The following is a 26,587-nucleotide window of genomic DNA, read 5'->3' as shown; positions in this document are numbered from 1 at the left end:
AGTGCTCACTGGCCAGAAACTTTATCTGAAGTTCATCCACACATGAAACGACTGCTCTGACAGAGCTCCACGGGAGGCTCATTGTGATGGCTTTGGATCTTATCGTTGAGAAATTCAGTTCTAAACCGTGATTACATGCAGCAGTATCTTTGAAGAGATGTGAACATCAGCATCAGTAGCAAAGTACCAGGTTCTTACCAGTGGCCTAGTCTGCAGGTTGTACTAAGTGGTGGTACAAAGTGACTATGCTCTATAGCAGCGTTAGTTGGTCAGCTGATTGGCCCAGTTCTGATTAAAATAGTTTGCATTTGAGGAATGAATAGTGCAGAACAGCTCAAGCACAGACGGGATGAGATTTGATGCACTGAATTGGGATGACTCTTGCAATCCGCTGAGCTTTTCTTTGGAAACTTCAAGTCAGCATTTTGTTTCTGCAATAATTTGGTTTATGACCGCGTATGTTAAGAATTACGTTTGGACCTACGTAGCAAAGCTTAGCATCCTAACACAGTTATGATAACGCGGTACTGATTGACTATTTTCCTACAATTGGTGCCTTTATTGAGTATGATTCTACAAATAACTTTGAAAAACGTAGCATATACTATAAGACCTAAGCTGTAAACATCTAGACTTAAACTCAAAGTTCCTCTCAAAGATGGAGAACTGATCAGAGAATTTTCTTTGCTCCTAGTTGCACAATGAAAAAAACTCCTTGTTAGGGAGCCATATTTAAGTTGGAGATAAAAGTTTAAAAATCCCTCTTTTACAAATTAGGCCACAGACACAGAAAGAGTCCATCCATCCCTTCAACTATCCACCCATCCAATTGTCCTTCCCTCCGTGTATTCATCCATCTATCTTGCCAGTGTCTAGACTATGGTGTCAGCAGGCAAAGCGAAGGAGACCTTTACCCCAACAACTCCCTGAGCTCCTCCTTAATATCCCAAGCCCTTCGCAGACATCGTGGAATACTTGATCGATCCAGCATGTTTTGTGTCGACCCTCTTCCCAGTTGTGTGCGCTTGGAATACTTCAACAGGGAGGCATCCCAATCAAATGTCTGATCGCATTCTTTCAGTTAGCAGCCAAAGCTCAAGCCTATATTCAAGGGCTGATTTCACACATAGAGCGGTAAAATTGAGGATTTTGCCTTGACAGTAATGAAAATGGGTATGAACGTATGGTCACTATGAATATGAGCATAACTTTTGATTGGAACTGACAGGCGCTGTGCACAATGCATGCAGCATTTCAAGTGAGCTAAAAAAAAAAAATCATTCAAAAACTCAAAAATGCACTATACACCATAGTGTATAAATGTCTCTGGCAAGTAGCATCCATCTTCTATGTGGCTATGTATGCACTATCTGCAGCAATTAGTTTATACATATTAGCACAGATTATTTGCCATGCTGTCATTTTATACCATATGTTATTTGATTAGAAGAGTTTCATGGTGTATCCCTGTCACTTTTTTATTCAACCAAATGTCCAAAACCTCAACATATTTGGAGTATTATCATATAGTGTATGACAAATTGGGGAAGCTGAATTGCTTCAGAATTTGATAAAAAAAAAAAAAAAGCCCTAAACACGCAACGACTTACAAGCTATGAAGCAGTCACGACGACAGTGGTGGATTACACCAAACTGAACACTAGCTGTGTTTTTTTTTTTGGTCAGTGAGTGCAGCTATAGTTACAGTAGTGTGCTTATTTTCTAGGGAGTTTGTGTAGCTGTGCTGTAAAGAAACAGCTGCTGGGATAATGATGTGTGAGGAGTGAAGCAATGTGACAATGGAGCTGGAAGAATGTTGCACACATCCAGAGCAGAGCAGCAGTTTGCCCCTTCCCCAGTGTGCTGTTCCACCCTGCCTGTCACCGCCTCACCACATCCCCGGGACGTGTGGACTGGTGCATGGCTCTGTGCACGTGTGCGCACGCGTGCGTGTATAACATGCGGTTTGGATTTTTTTGGGGATGTTGCAGGTGGTCTTTTGAATCTGTTATATGAATTAAGGCCAGTGAATGTGTCTGTGTTTTCCCGTCCAAACACACCAATAGAAAACACATTTCTGTCCACTCTGTTTTGGAAATCGAGCTGGACTGATGACAAATGCACAAATGCCGGCAGCACACGGCCACATGAAACATCGTAAATGTGGAAATAACACACGTAGCCTAGCACATTGTTTTCAATGAACAACTTAAAATTTAAAATTCACCGGTAAAATTCATACTTTTTCAAAGAAGTGGAACAGTTGATGGTATAATTATCTAGAATAAGGCAGTTTGTTTCAATTGGTTGGAAGAGAAAGAGAGTAATCGAACAATTACAGTACACTTGGTGTAAATCTTGCAATCAACCAAATGTTTAGTGAAACTACAAAGACCACTACTTTATTGGAGTATTGAGGATTTATATCATTGGAAGCAAATCAAGTTTTTGCATCCAAAATGTTTGATGCAATGATACATGAATATCGGCAAACTTAATGCAAACGCAGGTTTTGCAATGAGTAGGTTTCTACAGAGCATGTAAACATCTGAACTGATTTCCAAAACTAACCTTCTTCTAGTTGCCTGTGGGCAACAAAGTGAAAAACAGTTGTAAATGCAACTTATCGGTGGTTTAGAACCAATATAGGTCAATATAGGGATCAGAACCCATGTTCACCAACTCTATGTAGCTATTTGTTATACTGTATAATCAATAAGTTTCCCAATTACAAATAATTAAGGATGCATGCACATAGTTTGCCACAATTTTTTAAATCAGTGCTTAAACATATTTGAATAAATTGGTATTGGGCACTCGTATTGATAGACATCTGTCAGCTCTTAGGCTATAACTCCTGTGAATGGAGACTTTAACACAAAAGGTGTTTTCAAATCCACCTTTTTGTTTTTCAGTGCGGTTCAGTTCAACATCGGATTATTTGTGCCTATTTGTGTTATTTATATACATTTATAGACAACCACACTAAGACCCTCTACTGGATGTGGTCTCAATCCAGTTTCAAACAAATTTTGGAGCAGTTAGTTTGTGGGGATAATATGGTCCAATGTCAATCTGGCTCAAAGGGCAGATTTTTGCTTAACGGTTGGTTCACTGCACGTCGACTTTAAAAAGTGTGAAGTGCTGTTTTGTTTCAAGATGTTTTGTTGAAGTGCACTGGGTTCAGAAACTTTAGTTTACAAACTAATCCACCAATTTGGACAAAAAAAAAACCCAACCATAGAGTCAATAACTCAATTTCAGACACTGTACGTGTGACTGGTACAGTTGGTTTGAATGTGCTGTGTGCAGCCTTCTGACTTCAAGAAAATACTGCAATTTACCACTTTTGTTTTGAAGAGCTCTGATGCACATTAACCAAAATTAATTTGGGAAATATTTCTTGCGTAGTGTGATTTTGAACCATTTTTTTTTTAAATAGCTGCTGGCAGCACACTGTGCATCTCCCAATCTGCTGCATGTTAGAAGAGGAGGAGATGCAGGCGGTCGCTACAAACCGCCTTTAAAATCCAAATGAACTTCAAAAGAACAGAGGACTGTTTTCCCTGGGGGAGAGAAACTATTTTAGTCCCTCTCTCTTTGCCTTGTCTTCCTGTCTTCCTCCTATTTCCACCCCACCACCTCCACCATACAGTTTATTGTGTGACCCTCAGTGTGGCGCGTCAAATAGTGATGTATAATTCACTAGTGACCTTCATCCTAGTAGTTACCTGGACAGGATGGCAAGTCAACTGGTGAACTACAAATGATGAAGGTGGTTGAAGGTCTGTGTGTGTGTGTGTGTATCTCCATAGGTCAGGTCTTTAAAGTAGCAGCCTCCTCTGCAGTGGAACTTGTGAGGTTTTTAATAGGAAGGTCTTTAAACCAACAGCTGACTCACCTAGTGAGCGCTCCACAAGGTGATCCAAATGTCAGAGCTCCTGAAAACCACCGGCAAAACCAGTACCAGCACGGCTTTTAACCATCATAGTGGGATTTTCACCAGGTTTCATGTGTATCTGCCCAGGAACCCATTACTCACAGACATACAGCAGAAAAGCATAAAGCAGGAAACAGACTAATAAGCCGACTAATAAAAGGTAGTGAGACGCGACACAGTTTCACCCGTGGGTGAACTATTGGATTTTTAGCCGTGGTCATTGTTGCACATGAACAAATTGAGCTGCAACATTCTGGTCATCTCCGAAGTGTCGTTGGTCGGAAAGCAGGACTCCTACATTTTGTTTGTGAGGAGGAGCAGCAGATATCACAAGCGTGTTATGTGGGTTTTATGCTTTAGCTATGGCTGCTGTAGCCAAAGCTCCTCATTTTAATTGCTGTGCTACTTTTCAATAATAGGAATGTGCTAACCCTGCTGAACATTGTTATTAATCTCAGACATAGAGATAAAGGATAAGGATGGTAACATGCTGCATTTCTAATTGCCAACTAATCACATCATTTGAAATCCATTAATTAATTTTGCAGTGATGTGCCAAGAACCATTACATGTGAGTAAGTTTAAATTGCTATAAAAAAGACTTGTGTGGGTGAAATAGCCCTTTTACACATTTTACCAAAATCCGACATCAGGTAGACACACATGAGATGTTTCTGCACCTACAGTATGTGTCAGCAAAGGCTATAAAATATATTACAATAGGCTTTAAACACTGAACATCTGATCATGGTTTTTCACTTGAGTTTATTGAACCAATTACTAATAAGTGAGCAACTCTCACACTCTTCTCTTGTACTTTGCAGCTTTCAGACACTTTCATTTTTACCAAACACATGTAGATCTTAGTTCCTTTCCTTTGACCTTATTAAATCTCCGTGGCCTTCACAGAGCAGCGAGATCGATGTGTCTCTGATTTACGTGCGCGGCAAAACAGCGATTGCTTCATCTATTATTTAAATATTTGGTTTCCACCGTAGATTCTTTTACATAAAGGTGTTTTCTGCGCAACTAACAAGAAGCTGCTCCACACAAAGATGTTGAGTCAGTAAAGTCATGCTGAGCTCAGGAGTCCGTCTCCTTCAAAGTGGTCACTGCATTTTTTTAATAGCCTAAATATGCTCTGTCTACATTACTGTAGATTGAATTTCAGTTCATTTAAAGCAATAAAAAGTGCTATAAGTCGACCGAGGGACGTATTATTGTATTTCAGGAGTTCACATTCAAGTGAGTATAATACTGTATATGAAATTATCAAACATACCAAAAGAGGGCACCTTCCCTTCGATCAGAGTTCAGGTCCGGTGTGTGATGTATGTACATGATGTAACATTAAAGAAGCCGTGATTTTAAAGCATTTTAGTGCCACTGTAGAGACTACAGCTGCTATTTTGGAGCCCGGTGCCAAACAAGGCAAAGACAAACTATGTATATTGTTGTTGACTAACAGAATATTCACACTTCTCTCTCTTAGTACATTATCAATTAGCTAGGATCGGTTTGAGTGGACTTCTTTGAAATGACATTATAATCACAATATGGGAGTGGTGCACAAAAGTGGCCATTGTTTGGAGCTGTAGGAAAAGCACCAACAACATTCTGTGTCCCTTTGACGTGAAATCTGGAAAAGCTGGGGTCAGCACGTTGACTTTGCATGGTCACAATGCAAATAGGAAAATCGGGTGTTTGTGGATTCGTAGCAACTGTATCAAAGACAGCACTTTGGTAGTTGGAAGGTAAAAGTATGCTAGTGCCATCTTGTGATTTAATTTGTAATTGTTTTGGCATATAACAGCCAAAAAACTAAATGAGAAATATTTTAGTAAATACCATCCCACTTACGCTTGACTGAAGGCCATAATGCACCTGACACCAAGACAAACTCCTAGTACTGTTAAGTGTTCTTAGCTGTGCCTGGCGACCAACCGCGTCCTGCTTCTGATTCTGATACAGCCAGGTGATGAACTGCATTCAGGTCTGCGGCTAATGTAAGTCACTGTGTTTGTCTGAACGGGGCATTTTTTCATCCTGAGAAATGCAGGAAGCTTAGTGTAGTTTTAGACAAACAGTCTTTGGTTCCGTTTTACTCTGCACTAAACCTCTACATGTTACAAAGAAGCCAACCTCCTACCACTGCACTTTCTTTCATGATGAGTAGACGTTGTCTCCGCTCACTCCCGCACACCCGCCTCCTGCATACACACACACACACACACACACACACAAGGACGCCTGCGGTGGAAATGATAGCCTCTCAGTGTGAGCAGCCTGATGGCGTCTTCTCTACTTTAGATCAGTGTGTGGAAATTACAGTGCTCGGCCTTGATGAATGCTGGCTGAAACTCCCTTCTCCTGTGGGTGTTTCAACACAAGGAAATGTTAAATGGCCCCCCCCCCCACCCCTTGTCTCATTTATTCTCCCCGCTGCCCCTCTTCATCCCTCACACGGGGGACTAGCAGCAGGGCAGGAAGTCCTTTTTTTTTTTTTTACCAAGCTAAATGCTTTAATTAAGCTTCCATCAGCCTCATTAAAGCTTGCTGCATTTGCACTCTGGTCTACTATTAACTGCCATGGGAAGGCTGGTACTGGATACTGAGAGTAACTAACCTGTGTTTGTGCTAGTGAATAAATAATTGCCAGAATAGGGTTGGAATTACCTTAAGAAGCTCATGCACTTATCATGAAATAAGACGTGCTGATAGCTGTGTTGCAATTCAGTGTACAACAACACAATATGATCCCTTGAAGGTGACCTTTCGATATACTGTACTTGTATTTTCTATTTCTATTTTATGTCACTTTTACTCCTCTGAATGACATTAATTTGACAACATTAGTTTCAATTGACTCTCAATACGAAAAAAGAAATAACTAAGAAATGCTGATGTATTATTATGAAATAAACAGCTGCCATAAAGTAGTTAAAATGAGCTCCACCTCTTTTTCTTTCCACACCAAATCTCTAGGTATCAGAGATTCTAGTATTATTAGAATAATACTATATTTTATTTACAATGTCTTACATTTTCAGCTTTGTTTGCAGTTTAAAGCATTAATGAGAAATGAGTGACAGTAAGTTTACTCCTATTAAAACGTAGGTAGCCCTGGCATTTGCTTTTTCATGGCTTTTACCTAACGTGTCGATTGCCTAAAACGGATTTTACAGCTACAAATTGTTTAAAAAAACCTAATTCAGGTAATCAGCAGGGGGTAGGGCAGGAATAGTTGTAAAAAAAACAGGGGCCCTTCAGGACCCAGAAACAACCCCCCCCCCCCCAAAAAAAAACAGCTTGTCAAAAATGTTCTTAAATTTCTGCACAAAGTTAAAAGTTGACAAAGTTAAAATTCTGGGATCTTTGTCCGCAGCCACTTGCACTTTTGGGTTTGGTGAATCTGATGGCTAAGCCTCGTTAGAAAAAGACTCACAGAGAAAAATAGAAGAAGTTGAAAAAGATCTAGCGTGAGACCCAGAGGTCGAAGTTTTTGAATTCAACATTTATAGTCTAAACAGCAGATGGTTGCCAAGCATTCTTGCCTCCAAGGTGATGAACCCTTTGGACTTTTTTTTACTACTCAGCAATATGATCATTATCTTTTTTTTTCTATTCTTTTTCATTAGGACTTTGATGAACATAGTATCCTCAGAGAGCAGGTTCCCCATGTGTCGATGCTGATGCGGCAGTTGCTGCTGTATCATTACAAACACATCGTTTTAACTGGGAATTGTATTTGTTTTGAAAGGGTTCATGGGAATTTTGACTTATAGGCTAATTTTGAATATCCCTAACATATCCTACCTCTTTCTGTTGCCTTGAACTCAATTTCCCCACCTTAAAATGTCATTCTATTCAGCACACATTCTATACTTGTGGATAACTGTATGAGTCCAAATGTCTGCTACAATGAGCCCAGCTGCTCTCTCCAGTTGTTTTCTTTGCAGTGAAGGTCATTCAATGATAATGCTTTCTGTGTCTGTGCTGTTGTGTTGTTCCCCCCAGGCCTGGCCAGGGCCAAGTCGGTCCCCAGCCATACGTACTCCAATGAGGTGGTGACCCTGTGGTACCGTCCTCCAGATGTCCTGCTGGGATCCACAGACTACTCCACCTGCCTGGACATGTGGTGGGTACTCCTTACCTCAGACCTTGACATTCGCTCATACTCTTATCACGTACTCTTCGTCGAGTTTATCCCTGATTTATTCAGGGGGTCCCATTAAGATATAGATCTGTGTGTTCCAGGGAGTTCTCAGGGAAAAAAAAAAAAATCATTTTGTGGACAAAAACCAATTAAATCTCACTTGTGTGTGCAGTTCATCCTAACCTGAGGGTGTGTTCCCTGTAGTACGCTGCAGACTGTTTCTCGTCCAAATCTCCTTCTTATGTATTTTATGTCTCCTTGGTCAGCCTTCACCTCATGTAACCTGCTGCCCCCCAACTCCACCCCCACCCCCACTGAAACTGTGGATCTGAGTAGAGTGGAGACACACACATTCTTCACATTCACACATGCATAAAGCTACAGTATAATTGAAAAGTATAAAAAAAAAAAACTAGGCTATGAAAAAAAATAGTGTAAATCACACTTGATTGAACTTTTGATTAGACCTAATGTCTTTATTGTTGGTAGATTAGACATTAACTAACATAGTCCTCCAGCTACTGTAGATTATTCAAGAAGGCCTAAATGATTAGGGAAAATTACCTTTTTCATTTAGCTTGTGCTCAAAAAGTGCCTCGATAATGGTATTAGCTAGTTTTCAGTATCTAGAGTGGAGGTGAGGCTGCCCAGGCCTTCCTCTCTTTTTCCCTTACATTACTCTTATTTTGAAAATAACAAGTAACTTAAGTTACCAAATGTAAATCTAGGTATATAGTTACTCTCTAATACTGATTGCTAGTATTGTTCTTTGTTATTTTGAAAAATTAATCATGGTATTTATCGGTAACAGTTTTAATTATTGAAACATTTTAATCAATATACAGATCATTAGCCTGTTTGTTAAATCAGCTAAAAAAAAACCAACGTGGGTCCAACTAGTGCAATCGATGTGGGACACGCGGCAGCAACTATGGCGACAGAAGGTCACTGATGCACCAACATCAGCCAATGGCTGATTGTGTGTTTGGTGTGTCATGGTTCCTAATTGCTTTTTTGGGGAGGACATTATTTTCTTGGCAGGTAGTGCTGTGGTAGTTGTTGGGTCGTTTCACATTGCAATTAGTCTGTGTCAGGTGCCTGTTAAAAAATATTAGGGCTGTCAATCGATTACAATTGTCAAATGCGATTTATCGCAAATTAATCCCAACTGTATTATCTGATCGAAATTTACTGTAAAGAGACATTTTAGTTTCAATAATAAAGTTTTAATACTCCTGTCAAGATTGAGGTGGACGCATGATAATGATGGTACTGACTTAGTGTACCTAATAAACTGATACCCTTCCATCTGTGTTTATCTAGAAATTGTGCCCCTTGTGGTTGAAAGTGGGTGGAAAATAATTAATGTGACTATAACTGGTTGATAAAGTCACTAGACTTAATATAAAATCGTGCTGACATTATTCACTAGCTGTTTAAGTTTAGGAAGAATGAAGAATATAGAAATCGGACACTATGATCCTTGTCTCGACTATTTCTGAGGTGTCATACGTCTGAGTGGGAACAGCTGGCAGGAAGGGGGCTGGTTTAGTGTGGAAGCTGCTAATAGGGTCCACTAAAACAGTTATTAAGTTGTGACAACTACACGGTCAGACTCACACACAGACAGCTGTTCTTTTAGCTTATTTATAGCAATTAGTGCCCTCGGTAACACAAATACCGACAGTGGATGGAGACTCCTGGCAAAGTTAACGTTACGATTCCCGCACGTTTTCGCTTGTTTGACGAGTGAAAAGACTTGGATTGACTATTTGCTCAGCAAGTTTAAATTGCACCGAACTAACAGTAATAAACAGACCTAGTCCACCTGAGTGTCTTACCTCAGCTGGACTCTGTCTCTGCTCTTTCAACTGATAGTTGCAGCTCCCTGAGTGTGTGTGTGTGTGTGTGTGTGTGTGTGTGTGTGTGTGTGTGTGTGTGTGTGTGTTTAGGAGCTGTCTCACCCTCCGATAGACAGAGAGCAGACAGTAGACAAACTGCAGCATGAACAGCACAACTATAACTTCACATCCACTAATTTTCACTCTGCCATAAAAGGCTTAGAATCGATCCGTAGTCGTACTCTGACTCACTCACACCCTGTACTGGGCTAATAAAAAAAACGTAAAAATCTAAAACAATATAACATTTAACCCACCCACCACTGCAGAAATCCACCTGCACTGGGGGAGTGTTAATGTCAAAGCCTGATTCACTCGAGAAAGACTGTTGTTCAATAAGATGTACGTTGAAGGAGCATGAGGGAGACTCACAGAGGCAGTGGAAACCCTGGACATTGGGGGCCCCAGGCCAAGGAACTAATCAAGGTCCACTTATAGCGAGAAGAGGGTAGTTGTCTTTCCCACAGTTTTTGTGCGGGGCCTCTCCTGGTGGCACAGCTCTGCACAGAGGACCACTATCTACTTGCATGCAGCTTGGCGAAGGCAGCCGCAGAAGGTGATCAGTAAATTTCCAAAAAGCACAAGTACATTATTTTCATGCTAAACATTATGGCTCCAAAAGTCACAAATTGTGATTTTTGTTTTGTTTTGTTTTCTTTGGGTCAGAACTAATCATTATGAAAACACATTTTATACTATTAATAAAAAAAATACGAATCTACAACTCCATTGACTGGTCTCCTAGTAAGACAAACTGAATTTTAAGGTTTGAATCTGATGCAAACATGCTGAAATATACTCGTATTAAGTTTTATCTTATTCATCTCCTACTTCATAAGATTTTAAATAAAGTTGAGCAGAGTCAGAGCAAATGCTGGAGTAAGAAATGAAAAATGAGTTTGCCCTAGAGCAATTGTCCAGCAGCGCTGGTGTTCGAGTATGAGTCTTGGCTTGTTGACCCCTTCTGTCTGGACAGCCAGTCAGCGGGGACGTCCCGTGAATCCCAGCTGCATTTTGCACTATCCAATTAAAGAGCAGCTGCGGCTTTAGGGGTCTTTGAGGCAAAGAGACAAGATGTGCGTTTCAAGGATATTTTCAGGTGGCCAAATACGCAGGGTGCTGTTCCATCCCAGTGAGAGTAACCCTGAGACATATACTCTCCCTTGCTCGCTTGGAAAGCAGTCTTCCATGAAGAAGGTTTTCTTGCAGGACGAAAAGGTTGTGCAGATCTGTCTTCCTACCCTGAGGATCTATCACAGCAGCGTACAGATTACAGGCTGGTGCCTGTACGGGTGGGGGAGGGGGGGGGGGGGGGGGGGGGTGGTATAATAGATACTGACAGGGACCCGCTCTTTTTATACATTCCTTAGAACATCACAGAGTGGCAGTTCTCATATGTCTGTCAATCAGAGCCAGTACTGGAATCAGTCAAGTGTGCATGAAGTATGCATGAATTAATGTACGACATCTCCAACCTAAAGAAGAGGCAGTGTTGTCATTTTGTATTTTTCATATTGTCAACAAATCCTGAGAAAATCCCACCGAACAAAATATATCAATCTGCCTTTCAGTGTATTCTGACATAAGACTGTGAAAAGATAATGAACGTTGATGGAAATAAGTTCCCCAAAGCCCGATCAGTTCTCATAATCATTTAACAGTACTTCTCTTACAGAGACTGCAGAGCAATGACCCATTCCAACAGTATATAGGAGATATTATAGTTTTACTTGATTATAGTTTTCTAATAACATGATTGTTACAGATTGCTATTCAATTGTGTGTTTTTAGTAATGGAGCATTACAGCACAGAGGAGTAAAGTACACAGAAGCTCAAACTAGTGCGACATAGCTGCGAAATATGATTCCCTTCAGGGTTTTCGTGTGTTATAGGATAAAAAGCCTAATTTTGCTGCACTTTTTTTTTTTCTAATAATCTAGGAGAGAGTAAAAAAAATAAATAAATAACGGTTGCATTTTTTGTATAATTCCTTTCAAATGAAAAGCAGCCTTTTCCAATAAGTGTTGTCTGTAACATGCATTAATGCAGTTCATCAGGCTGGAAGTCAACCATGCACTTTGTGGTTTATACACTAATGTTACCAGTAACTATGCTTATTTAATATTAATTACTTTTATTCTTTCTGCACTTGCAGTAGATTTTTCTTGTCTTCTTGTCATAAGTGGACCTGCGATTTGGCTTTGTGTGTGTATCTGTGTTTTGATAACACTACATGTCCTTAATAAGCTGCAGTGGTTACACAAAAATGGAATTTACAGTGATTGTAACAATCGCAGAATCGCAAATTTATTGATGCACAGATAAATCCTCCTAAATCGTGTGCAGTTTAGGTTGAAACAACGAGGGGCAGATTCAGCTGAATGATTATTTTGGAATTGTATTTTATTTTATTTTTTTTTTACAATAAAACAAATGTTATACTGCACCAGCCTCATCTGTATACAGCAACAAGAGCTCGCTCTTGCCATGTGGAAAGAAAGGAAGGTGAAGTTGAAGAGGTGTTACAGGGAAGTAGAACAAATAGTCCAAAAAGAAGATGTTTATATGATAAATGTTGGGAAAGGACTTTGACATTCACTTTGGTGAGTGAAGCTCTAAGACAGTATATATTTGTTGGTTGTGTCCAGCAACAGCTTTCCTACTGAGTCTCGAACCTTTTCTCAGCCAGGCCTGTCTCCATAACGAGGCTGCATTAACTGTCTGTGAGTAAACAGGCCTGTTTTTACTGTGGCTAATTTACAATGTGGAGAGCAGCTTGGCCCCGTGATTGACTGATTTACTAAGATCTTAAAACTGTCTAATTAGATGTAGAACACTGTCTAGACACACTCCACTGTGTATTCTCAGCCAGCAAATTACATTGAGCAACGAATGGAATCAGAAAGAGGTAAATTGCATTAGCAATATCAATCAGAAGAAGGGGGAATGTTATCACATCTGAGTAGCAGTGCTCAGTATCTGAGGTAAAACCGACCAACAGATGCTGGTGGAATTATTTGTGTTTTCACTTCTCTATCAGTAACACTGCTCTCTATAATTAATCAAAAAGGTAATTTTGTGCAATCACCTAAGTTGCTAAATTGCAAAATTTCTCTTTAGGAAATCGTGTCTACCAACATCCGTGTACAACTACAAACATGGTTTGGAAAGAAACATGTGCGTTGGATAGATTATGTTCCACCGCAAATAATCTTTTAAATGATAATTCCCAACATTTCAAAAAACTGCTGAAAACAGAACTCTTCTGCACCTTCTTATGCAAATCTACAAAAAAAAAAATAAAGAAAGAAAGAAAAACGACCTTTCTGGTCCTTCTTGCACTTGCATCTCACGAAACGGAAGCACTTCTTCTGATAGCACTTTGCTTTGATGTTTTCTCCTTGACTTAGATTTTTGGTGCCTTGTATCTCACTTGTAAGTTATTTGTCATTTTTAAGCTAAATGACAAAATGTGAATGAAAGAAAAGCTACATTTATTAACAGACAGTGGGTCACAAGGAAGGACAAGACTGTTAAACCAGTGCTTGAGATTAAAGAAAGATTTAAGGTTTGGTTTTGCTTAAAAATTAACAAAGACATTGGGTGTTAAGTGTCTGTTTATTTGTAAGTAGATCTCAAATCACAAAAAAAAAATGGACAATACAGTTTAAGCATATTTAATATTAATATTTACTTTTTTCCCCAGATATTTAGGTGTGTTTTCCAGCCCTCCCTAACAACCTGCCGAGCTGGTTAGACAGTACTTCTGAACTTTTTATTTTATTATTATTATTTTTACAAACAAGAAAAAAACTCTGTTAACTACAGATTTACATGTGGACTAGGCCTAAGAGAAAATGAAATGATATATAAAATAACAAAAATACATGGTCTAAGATAAAAGTAGCCAAAAAACAAGGTTAAGCAGAGTCGCTAATTACTCGAAGGTGCAGGACATTTTATAGTTTATAATAAAAATGATGATTTAAAAATGCCTCAGAAGTTGTTCATATTTTTGTTATAAAACCCAAATTACTACAAAAGATGCAGACACAAAATGAACACAAACTGACAGGAAATAACCACAACAGAATCTAAACGTCTGAAAACAGAAGAAATTACCAAGAACTAACAGAACAACAGAAAAACAAAGATACTCAGCTTAAATCTGTTTATAATTATATATTATAATTTATATTTAATATGAATCAAAAATAGACATACACATAAAGCCCCGGCTGTTTTGTTGAACTCCAGTGAGAATTTGATATTCTGTTGTGCAGCTTCAGTAGGTTTTATGAATCACTTAGTTTCTTTCAGCTCAATGTTTTGGTTGTGCAACGTTTAAATTTGACGGTTTGTCTGACAGGTTGGAAACAAAGACCCCTCCAAATAAAGGGTAATACCCCACACACATTTCAAAGCTGACGTACGGCTTTTTCCACTGCCTCAAATCGGCCTAAATTCCTAGATAGCAAAGTTACACCACTTTTCTTGTAACCTTTTCACCGTCGTCAGGGAATAATATCGTCATACGATAGCAGCTGACAATGAACTTCTTCCATGCACACGTCTTCATCTAAAGAGATGTGCGCTCCAGCAGAAATACTGGCTGCTGAGGTTACAGCTGTGTCATGGAGATGGATCAGTCATCAAGAATGGTAAAATGGAAAGAATGTGGAAATGTTGAGGGATGAGGTACTTGTAACTGCTTTCTCTCTCTCTTACACACACACTCACACTTTTCACTTCTGTCTCTCCTTACACGGCCGAGCTCTCTCCATTGCTTATATTGCTCCTCAGAGAGGGAATGTGCACTGAGCCAGAAAGTGAATCTGTCAGGAAACAATAGCACTTTGACAAATGAGCTCTGACAACAGTTTACGCATGTGCACAAACATGCACACATCGCCGGGCCTTTCTGTAGATGACATAATTCGCCAGCTCCTTACCCTAACCATCACAACTGGGTCCCAAACCCTCTCTTTAAACCTTATTCCAACCATAACTCTATAATTGCTCTTATGTCGATGCCTGTGAAGGTGATTAAACTAGATGTACTGTATGAAGAAAACTCCGGTCGCAGCTGTTGTCTTTTTCAATTAATCCATTCAGTATTAAATTGGAGGCTTTGTCGTGTGTTGTTCTGTCTTCAAGGGGAGTGGGCTGCATTTTCATTGAGATGATCCAAGGAGTGGCTGCCTTTCCTGGGATGAAGGACATCCAAGACCAGCTGGAACGGATATTCCTGGTGAGTCACTGATTCAGCAGTGTTGTGTAATGTGTATGTGGAAAACGGCAGCCTCGCATCACTGCCGCAGGTCCTTGTCTCCGAATCCAACAACAGTATGATAAAAGAATATTACTTGAAAGTTTTTAATACAGGTGTAAACATAAAGGCTAAATCTAAATTCTAGTACCAACAGATGCACATTTGGTCAAATATATTCGGATATTGAGACTTTTATTTTATTTATTTTTTTGTGGGGGACGCAATACTGTAGATTTGAAATTACTTAAATTGTAGTTTGTTGGCTGCAGTCTAAGGGTTTGGTCAAAAGAACTGAATGAACTATAAAAGAATTATGGTGACTCAGAAGTATTTAGACAAATTAGTATAATTTCATGAAATAGTCAGTTTTAATACCTTAATTTCAATCCATGTGATGCTCAAAGCCTGGCAACCAAAATTTGTGCTTCTTCCCTGGTGATGCTCTTCCAGGCCTTTACTGCAGCTGTCATTACCTCCTGCTCATTTTTGGAGTGTTTTACTTCGAAATTGGGGCCGAAATAAGAATGAAGGAGGGGGGGGTGATAAAAAATGATTTGTTTGTGAACAATGTTTTTAAATCAATCTAGTATACAGCTTGTTTTTCCTTGGCAGAGGAGCAGGATGTGGAGTTGGAGAAACATTGTTACTGTAGACGTCATGTCACTGTAGGAGTTTACATTCATTGAAGTCGAAAATCAAACCCAATATCACATATGCCAGAATCCAGTTTGAGTCAGTGCTGCAAATATTCAAACATTCATTTAACGTGAAACGTGTTTATTTTATTTTGCTCGGTGCTTCCTGCTGTTTACCAATCCACATCTTTTGTGACAGAAAAAATACCCTCTGATGTAAAAGCATCTGACTTACCCATAATCAAAGAAATTTACATCAAAGAAATTTACATCGTAGCTCTGTGTGTGTCCTAGTTTATTTATTTATTTATTTATTGTATTTATTTATTTATTTTAAATAAATAAATACATCCTATTTCACTGTAAAGCCGCTGTCCTGCAGTGATCACACTGGATGGCGGTAGAGGAAGCAGCTTCGGCTCTTATCTGCTAAGAGTGAGCAGAAAGGCTGAAGGAAAATAAAATCGCTTATTGAGATGAGAGTCAAACCAGTGACCTTCTAGCTGTGAGGTAACACACTTCTACAAACCTGTGTTGTCGAGGTCAGAATTTCATAGTGATAACCCAGATTTCTCTTCTTTCAAAAAGGAAAAGGCCCCGTTGAATGAATCACCTGACTCTAATTTCTCCTTTAAATGAAGTGATAATCCTAGATGTTTGCACAGATTGGATCATTATACTCAGTAAATACATGAATGATAAATTGTCTTTGTCCCTTTGTCTAGTTTCAGGACAAGTGTGATCACTTAATTTTTATGCAATTAATTAATTATTAAAATTCTAAAGGGATCACAAGCTTTCAAGCACCACTATATGAGTCTCTACTGTACGTCGGATGGCTAGCATGAATATTTTAAAGTGAAGATGAGACTCATGAATCCTTTAATCGCCTGATCTGTCATCCGTTTAGTTAATTCCATCTCCAGTCTCTTAATTGAAGCAGGGCAGACATGATGGACTTACATTCTTCAGCTGGGAGGCCCTGAATAATTAATGTAGAAAATTATATAGAAATGAGAGTACGAAAGGGGTTCAACCAAGGAAGAAGTCAAGTATGGAGACAAAGCATGTTCAATGATGTTTGGCCTCTGGGCTGAAGGCTAGAGATACATATCTGAGAATTGATGGATTTAGGATAAAGGGATGAGGAAAGGTGGAGGAAGCCCTGCAGGCAGGGGATCATTCATGAAGCGTAGAAACATAGCAGAGGAGATTGAGAAGAGGGAAAAAAACTTCTTATTGATTGTCTTTTTTGCTGGAAGGGATAGGAGGGGCCTCCTGCACACAACTGTAAAAGGCTCTATCCCACAGTGATCCCAGCTCCCCTCTCAGACAAAAAGACACACCATGATAGGACAAGAGAGGAAAGACCAACAGTGAGATGGCCGCTGGCCAGACTGATGATGAGGCTCAGCTGCACCCTGCTTCCCCACTGAGCCTTTCCAGTTTCGTCAGACATCTTTTTTTATTTTTTTTTTTCTGGCGGCACCATGGTGGTCCACTTGAGACTCAATGTGCGAACCGGGCTTATAGAGAGCCGGAATACCTGAGGAACAATGTGATGCCACTGGTATTTCATGCTACAAAGCCAAATTCAAATTTCAAATCCAAAACAGAAAAATTAATAAGCATTAAAAGTTGCATATCCTCTCAGTACAGCTATTTTCTTAATATTCAAATACATCTTTGTTTGTGCTGAGGTTTACAGAGCGCTGAAAAACCTGGATACCAGAAATGCAGCTGGTCCAGATAAACTAGACCCCTTGTTTTTGCAGTTGGCTGCAGATTACATAGCCAAGCTGTTATGTAACCTTACAAAGTAAATAATTACAGACCAATTTCTAAATTATGTGTTCCTTCAAAAAATTCTGAAAGGGTAGTTAGCGACCTACGTAAGATGTTTCTGGAAACAAACAGTATTTTATCCAGTTTGCAGTCTGGTTTTAGAAAGCAACACAGCCCTGATTCTGCCACACTAAAGGTTTTTACTGATCTTATTTAGGCACTGGATTGAAAAAAATATTGTGTGTCCCTTTCATTGGTCTCTCTAAGACATTTGACACTGTTGATCACAGCCTTTTGATCAAATCTCACTTTCAAGTTGCTTTGAATAAAAGCGTGTGCTAAATGAATAAATGTAAATCTTTGTTATGAATTGTTTTTTTGGTTTGTCGACTACCTTTAAAATAAAACACAGTGTGTTCAAGTGGCTGGTTCTACCTCCTTCTTCCAAGGAGTCTCTAAAGGAAAGCTGCAGGGCTCAGTCTTAGGACCCATTGTGTCCTCCATTTATATCAATAATGTGTGTTACAACCTCTTAACTGCCTTGTATCATTTTTATGCAGATGACACAGTACTTTATTGGTGCTCTTCTTCAATCTCCCAGGCCTCAGGGTTTTTACAGTCTGCTTTTAATATTGTTCAGTCTCATCTGCAGACATTGAAATTTGTTTCACTGCATAAAGATAAATAAAAGATAAATCCGAAGTCATGGTATTTTCACATTCATGTGGGTTACCAGAAATACTCTGTCGAGAAAAACAACAACTGCCGATAGAGGGAAACTGATAGAGTTAGTTTTCAGTTACAGATTGATCCGCAAATTGAAGGTGAAGCTCGAGTTTTGTTATCGTAGCAAATCCTCCTTCTCCCTCAGAGCACGTAAATGTCTTGTATCGGTAACCTTTTTACCTTTGCTCGATTATGGAGATGTGCAATACACGAGTGCCCAACCAAATGTCTTCAGTCTCTAGTCTCTAAATACTATGGGTTGTAGTCGCCTATCGCGTCACTGTGAACTGCAAGGCAAAGCTGAGTGGCCTTCAATGAGCATACAAAGGTATACTCACTGGATGCTGGTGATTTATGAGGCTCCGTTATATTTATGCTCTCTTCTACAATGAACCAAAAGCCATTATGCTTTACATCCGTGTTATATTTATCGACTCACTGTTCCTCATTTTCAGACTGAAATGAGGAAGCGAGCATTCAGTTTTGCTGCCCCCTCTGCTTGGAATACACTCCAAACAGGGCTGAAGGTATCAAAACTCTTTTCACTTGAAGCCTTCATTTCTTCCTAATCACCAAACAACGAGAATCCATTGGACAGTGCTCGTGTTTTTACATTGTTACCTTGTCCTCAACTGCTGCTCTTATCAATGCTAAAGTGTATGCAATACCTAAACTATCATTTATTTTAACTTCTTGTTTGTAATTTGTATTTAAAAATGTAATAATTTCGTATGGCATGCGGCTGACCTCTTGGTCAGGTCACCCTTGTAAATTAAGTCTCGATCACAATGATCCCAATTTTATCTGGTTAAATAAAATAAACACTAATTATATTCTATAGGACCAAACTGGGCTTTTCCTGTTTCTCGTCCAAATCACATTAAATGTTTGTGTGCCAGTGTGTATTCAGCTGTCAGCTGGAGGGAAAACAGATGAATATGGAAATGTGCAGGCATGCAGCTTTGCCAAAGCAGCATGTGATCCCAAAACTAGCCGACCTGTCAGAGTTAGCCTGATGCTGACATTTTCATCCGTGCTGCCCCCTCTTCATCTCTACAGCCCTGTGTTTCTGCTAGCAGGCTGTCAGACAGGTCAGAGTTTGAATGCACAGCCTGAGAGACTCGTGTGAAGGGCACCATCAATGAATTATGCGAAGTCAGAAGCACCTTAAAGGCCATGTTGTTTGAAGAGAAAAAGAGAAAGGTCAGCTTTCATCACTGTTTCAGAGGCACCCTGCCAAGAAGGCACGTTGGATGTAATATTTGCAGGGCTGGAATGTCACAAGTTGGCATGGAGTTTTTCCTCCTGTCAGCCAGACACTCGGTGTAATGGAGCATGTGTCCCGCACATACTAATGTTCATTGAGGAATTCTTTGGAATTTTTGGAATCGGTGAGTGACACTGGACATTGGTGGTTAGGAGTCTTATAGTCTACATTGTATGACTTGTACCTTTTCAACCATAGTCTGGCCGGATTTGGTCTTAATATCTGATTGTTCCAAGCAAGTCCTAATGTTGGAAGTCATTAGCCCCTGGGAGACCAGATTGAGCGTCCACATGAGTTTAAGAAGTCAAAATATCTAGAACTGGTAGAGGAATTTAAAACACGGATAAAAGGCCTGCTGTGAACCCACTGAGGTGGACTCCAGGGTCTTTCCAGGGCAGTCTCAACACATCAGTGATGATCTGTCCAAGTTGCACTATTTGATGTTCCAAGAACCTAAATATTGTCAGTGGTGGTCAGATTACTACACAGTCTCAAAAGATCTTGTAAGAAACCCAATGGCTGAGTACAAACAGTAAGCGTCAACCGTTGGGTGACGCTGGTCAAACTTGAACAAACCTGATATTTTGGTAGGACTTGGTCCCAAGCGCTTTAGGATACACTTTTCTTGCCCACACAAACAAAGTGGGCCTTGCTCTGTAGTTTTGGTCACCATTAGTCCTTTGTTGAGTCAGATGGGGCAAGAAACTAAAGTGGGTCCTGTTTTGGTAACTAAGAAAAATCAATTGGACTGATTCTCGAGTCCATGTTCATCTGCATCAGTCAGCACTTGTATCAACTATACAGTACCTTGTTGAAGCGTGCAGTACACCCTGTCAGTATGTGTGTGTTTTTACACCAGCTCAGCCCCTGATTGATCTCAGAAATCATGTCTGTTGTTGGCTTTCTGGTTACATCGTACATTAATGGAGTGAAATAATAAAACTCCAGGTAGTGTGAATTTAAAACATTTTCACTAATGGTGGATGTGTATGGTTCATACCCGCTGGTGTAATACTAACACTGTCCCCTAAAAATGGCATAATCACAGAATGGATTATGTTCCAGGGCAACATACAATTTTTTTTTAAGGAATAAAGTACCTTACTTTATAACCGGTTGCACATCGCAGGGCCACACTGGAAGCCGCTACATCAGATGTTCACATATGTAGTCTGGATACATTTTATTAATGCAGTATATTCAATATCAGAATCTTTGTCACTTATGTGCATTTTCAACATATCCACGTTATGTTATTCAGACGCAGTTGTGTTTTTTTCTACAAAATATATGTGCATTTGCAGTTTGAAATTGAATGTAATGTTTAGGAGACAAAATCCATAGATGATAATACCTGACAGCATAATGAAGACTTTGTGCTCATACTACTGACATTGGACCAGTTTGTACCAGTTTTTGCAGAATTGACAGTCAATCAATAGGTCCCTTCCCTGTCACTAAATGATACTAAAAGTTTTGTTAGGCCTAAAAAAAATAAGGAAATATTATCTTTTCAACATCAACTTTATTGTAAATCCTAACCGGATGGATATGGTCCCATTAAAACTAACATCCAGCCGTCCCTGGAAGTGAGGACAAGAAAAAGAAAAGGCTTGCGACACTTTCCATTTCTGGCTAATGTGCCCATTAACAATTAAACATTGACTCAGGCTTGCGTGTCAAATAAATAAATAAAATCTCAAATGGGTTTTCTCTTCTGTATGTGTTTGTTAAACCCGATATTGTCACAGGGCCAATTCCCTCTGATACCAAACCTCCACAGTGTTGTTTTGCTTGACAGCTTTAAAGTTGTGCCATTTCCTGGGCTTATCACCATTTCTGCACTGCAGCGTGGGCACGTCTGGGTGAGTAGGGTGCTAGTACACACTTTTATTTATTCAAAGCCTCTGTTTCAGGTGTGTGCTCGTGTCTCGTAATGACTGTGGTTTTTCGTACAAGTTTTTATATTTATGCCTTTGCTTTCTTTTAGACAGGTGTAAACATGGCTTTGTGTCTCTCTATACCACTCGAGCTCACGTATGTGTCTGTGTGAATTAAAGTTGAGCTGGATGAGGCCAGGCTTAATCTCGCTGGGTAACTAGCTGTCACCACACCGAAGATTGCATCCCCCCCCGGAAGAACTATATGAATATGGACAGGTCTATCTGCAGGAAATAGCCTGTCAGGCAGAAGGGAATGTGTGTGTGCATTAGTGTGTTACCGTCTTACCTTGAAGACAAAGAGCTGCCTCACATTATTTTGAATGAAATTGCTGCAATTTGGGGTGAAATATGAGCACTGGCAATCACATTGACAGCCATGACAGTCATGGAAGAGAAGAAAAACAAAACACTGCAAAAAATGTTTTTTTTTTCCTGCAAGACTAGTTATTGTACCAGCACATTGGGTAGATTACGTAATATTATTAGCTGATTATAGTTACTGATCAGAGTAAGCTGCAATGATGTTTCCATGTTGCACCTAGGACTGTTCCATTGATGTTCCTGTTGCCACAATCTGATTAATCTGATTACAGTTTCCCTCCAGTATATAAAAAACACATTTTCTGTGTGGACTGATGGCATCATTGCACAGCCCACCCTGGTCATTTTTAGATCTGCTTAGTCAGCAACAATGCTTAAAGTAACACTGGAATACTAGAAGTTGGTATCATTAAGCTCCTTTTACCTGCAGGAGCTCACTGTCCTGTAACTTTCAATACTGTAGGTTCATAACAGCAGCAGAGTGATTGCGTAATGTAAAATCCACAGACCCCTTGCTCTCTGTATGGCAGAGAAGCCAAGTACACAGTGTATTCCTGCGATGAAGAGTAAGCCAGTGCACATGTGAGCCCGTCTTTCCTCTGGAGAGAGCAATAAGCTGTTCGGTAGGGGGTGGGGAGTGGGGGGGGGTTTGAATAATGCCATTTCACCAACAGCCGCTGTGTCTGGGTTTCAGCAGATGGATGCTCATGTCACAGACAGGATATTTAGGGCTTACTGAACACATTCCACCCGCTCGCTGTGGGAGACAGCTGATCCACTTGGCTCTGGTTCTGATCCATTTGACCCCTGCCTGGAGGTGACCCCAATCTTCTTGGGGTTGGAGAGCACTGAGTGGTGGGACTGCGGTTTTTGGAAAAGAGAAGGTGATGAAGGCCGAGGTCAGTGCCGGAACAAAGACAGAGTAGAGCTAGGAATGTGGATGAGGCAGGGGTTGGATACAGCTGTGACTGGGGGCAGTTCTGCAAGTTATGTATGGATTAAGAGAGTGACGTGAGGGAACAAATGCAAGCTTGAAACCTGCCCCCTTCTCAAAGAGGCATAGAATCGGAAAAGAAGCTACAGGGAGCAGTGTCTGCAGCTTTAATATTCAACTTATTAACTTATTATTATTGTTATTATTATTTGAAAAATTCTAAATAGTTTTTTGGCTTCTTACTTCTGGGTAACCCTCAGTACTTACCCAGTTCTACCTTCTGCCTTTCTGATATGTTTTCAAGTGGATATCCTTCACCAGAAAGAAATCAATTCTTCTGTCATCCATTTCCTATCATCTTCCAGGCAGAAGAAACCCAGTATCTAGTGATGCCATTGGGTTCCAGACTAATGTTATGCGACAGTATGATGTGAGAGCCCGGTCTTTGTGTCTGCCCGAGTGGGTGGTCTGTACCATAGATTGCAGTGGTGTTGGTGTTTGTGTGCAGAGTTCAGGGTCAGGATTTGTGACCTCACAGAAATTCCTCGGAGTCAGGCCTTTCTCTCTCACTTTCCATGCACACTATCATGTTCTGAGAAAAACACAGACCCCCCCCCCCCCCTTATGGATTGTTCTGTCCTTGCTTTCTACATTTTTTTCATGAGGTACAGAAAAATGGGGATTGTCCCACCTAATAAAGACTCTCGACCATAGCTGGTCCCATACCCCCACCATCTGAGTCACTTTGTTGCAAAAAAAAATTTATTTAGGTCACTTTATCATGAAATGTGTATGTAGTTTCAGTCATTGTTTCATTTCAGATCATATTTTCTTGTCTAAACAGTCAAACCAAAAAATATAACATGACACCCCTCACACACCGATTACTTGTTTACATGGCTGTTTATTAGTTATAATAGGCACCATATGTTCTGTTCCATCTTTGTTAGGTAAGTAATATGGTTTGGTGGCATCTGTTGGTGGTGGTATTCAACCTTTTTCCTGCACCCCCAGCAGTGCTGCCTCACTCCTCTTCCCCCTCTGAAGTCCTCATAAAGACATTCATAACCGCTTCAAAGGCCACTGAACTGTTCCATCAATAATGCAGGCCGATTTCAACTCTATGGACTAGATTGAGATCTACTTGCATGGCCCCTCATTCCCCCGTCCACCCTGAAACACTCCCACAACCTTTCCTTCTCCTTCATAACTCATCCTGTACGCCACTGTTTGCAGAAGACTCATCATGTCTCGATTCATCGTGTCTTGGCTATAGGCAGCACGCTGGCCACTTCTCTTCATCTGTGATCTTAAATTTTCTTCTCCTTTCATCATTTCATGTTTCTCTACAGAAAATGTTCCTCTGCCCTTTACAGTCATTGACAGATGCCAAAGTTTTGTGCAGGGGAAGTTGAAGGTTGAGCATCCTGACAAAGAACTTTCACACGGATGCAGACGAAGGCCCCACATATAAAGTGACAGTATTGAGCACTGAGCCATCATTAAGAAACTGATCTTTCTTACCTTAAAACTCCATGCAGAATTTTTAGGAGGCAAGATTCAGCTTGGAAAAACTGAAATGAAGAGCAGCTAGATCGCTTCTATTGAAACACCTCATGGTACTTTACCGCACTCTAGTGGCGTATGTGATTATTACATCACCTGTGATAAACATTTGTGTCAGTTACAAGCCAACATAAGCTGGACAAGCAGCTTTGTCTTTGTACATTGCTCTAGTTACATTCAAATAACACGGATTTACTTACTGTATGTCTTACTTTTCACAAAACAACCCATTTTTTTTTTTGCATTCCACCACTTGAGATTGTGTTTTGTTTGAATTAAGATAATGTAGCATAGTTCTTTATGTTCACAGGACTAGTGATAATTTGTGAGCCGTTAACTTCATAATAACAGGGAGAGGGTCATAGGTGACATAGGTGTCAACTTATGGAAACTGAAAAACCAAAAGTACACCATAACCAAAGTAAGTGAAGTGGAGTGAAGCCTCTATGGAGATACATCGCTTCAACTTTTGCATTCTTCTTTTTTCTTTGTCTCTCAAGTCGAGCCAATTGAAACGTCTGAAAAGGATTTATCATAGCAATCCTCCAGCATTTTGTCCTCAAGCAGGCAGTAAAGATCCAACAGTTTATACTAAGCAGCTACTCCGCTGCAAGGAGTGTGCTGCAAATCATGGACAACTCGGCAATCTGGAAACTATTATGGTGCTCCACTGTGATGGATCATGTAAAAGGCATGTCCGTTGCTCTGGGTTTTGTCTTTATAAACTCTTGCTGAGTGTGTGTGTGTGTGTGTGTGTGTGTGCGTGTGAGTGTGTGTGACAAACTCAGTCACCATTCCATAAAATATATACAATCCAAGAGTATTTCTCAAGCACTGAGTTGTCTTTGTGCATGGAATTTTATCATAGTGCTGAGTCTCGTACACTCAGATAATTGTCTACTTGTCTACTAAGGGAACAATATTCAATACAAATTTTTTGCAATTGTATTTACACCAATATTGAATTATATGTTACTGTTGCATTGAGGGTATTGCTTTGCATATTTGAGAAAAGGTTTTATATGTGGTCTAGGTTTCAGGCTATATATCTGCTTTCATTACTTTTTCAATTAATTATTTGTGTCTCCCTCCCCAGTTTCTCAACAAAATTCCCCTAAAGTGTTCATTTCAAAAAACTGGGTTTAAGCTGGGTTGCTATGTATTAAAGTTTTCTTTATTCATCCCTTATTTTTCTGTTGATTCGTTTCCAGGTCCTCGGCACCCCATCTGAAGATACCTGGCCAGGTGTTAACTCTTTGCCACACTTTAAACCAGGTGAGATCTTTCAGTACATTGCACTTTACTAACTTTAACCTTTACTAACCCTATACCAATGTACCAATCTACCATGTACATAAGCTAAAGGAATCACTTTTTCTACGCAATTTAGCTAATGTATGCTAACTGGTTAGCATGGGGCCTGCATTACTCTGGAGAGTAAGTGTTAGCATTTTTTATTTTTTTTTAAACAGCAGACTGAATATAGTGTAAGAAAGTAATTTTCGGCTGCCCAAAGTTGCATAAGAAGATAATATGTCGTGAGATAATGTTTAAGCGTTACAAATGGCAAAGTATGACACAAATTTTACTCAACTCTATATGCTGTCTAGCACTACGTGTTAGCATTGACTCTTAACACTATTTGTATTCAGTGAAGCTAATATATGCTAACTGGTTAGCCATTATCCTGGAGGGTAAAGTGTTCGCATGGCGCCATTTTTCCTCAGCAGGTAACTCAACATAAAGTAGCATGAGATAATTGTTTAATTATAAATACTGGTAAAGTACAAAGTCTTTTCCCCCCTTGCAGTACTGTATATGCTCAAATTTGAGAATTGAGGCTTTTTTTGCTTTTTGTTTAATATTGCTAATATATGCTAACTGGTTGCATTGGGCCTCTGTTCACTGAAGAGAGTGTAACAAAGAGTTAGCATGCAGCTGCTTTATCAATGATGAAGTGGCTGTGGCTCCACAAATGTAATGTAATCAGTATCAATTGTTTTTGAACACACAAATGGGTTGTGTATTGCGTGTGCAAAAGTACTTGATTAAATATTGTAAGGAAACAGTATTAAATGGACTGATCCATAGGCTTAATGCTAACACATTACCCCAGACAAAGTTGAAAAATACCAGATGT

The 26,587-nt window shown here is 39.8% G+C and overlaps 1 protein-coding gene across 3 annotated transcripts in view; it reads left to right on the top strand.

The window, feature by feature from the left end:
* cdk14 (cyclin dependent kinase 14) overlaps positions 1 to 26,587 on the top strand; it is a 178,621-nt gene that overhangs the window by 91,007 nt on the left and 61,027 nt on the right. For all 3 annotated transcript variants that reach the window (XM_067510135.1, XM_067510137.1, XM_067510138.1), the window contains 3 exons: positions 7,958 to 8,078; positions 15,156 to 15,249; positions 25,659 to 25,722. In XM_067510135.1, the coding sequence (XP_067366236.1) occupies positions 7,958 to 8,078; positions 15,156 to 15,249; positions 25,659 to 25,722 (279 nt within the window). The remainder of the gene's footprint in view (positions 1 to 7,957; positions 8,079 to 15,155; positions 15,250 to 25,658; positions 25,723 to 26,587) is intronic.

Source organism: Channa argus, chromosome 7 (genome assembly GCF_033026475.1).
Source record: "Channa argus isolate prfri chromosome 7, Channa argus male v1.0, whole genome shotgun sequence".
In the NCBI taxonomy this organism is placed as follows: Eukaryota; Metazoa; Chordata; class Actinopteri; order Anabantiformes; family Channidae; genus Channa; species Channa argus.
The sequence above is the reverse complement of the archived record's forward strand: the minus strand, read 5'-3'. Positions and strand labels throughout refer to the sequence as shown.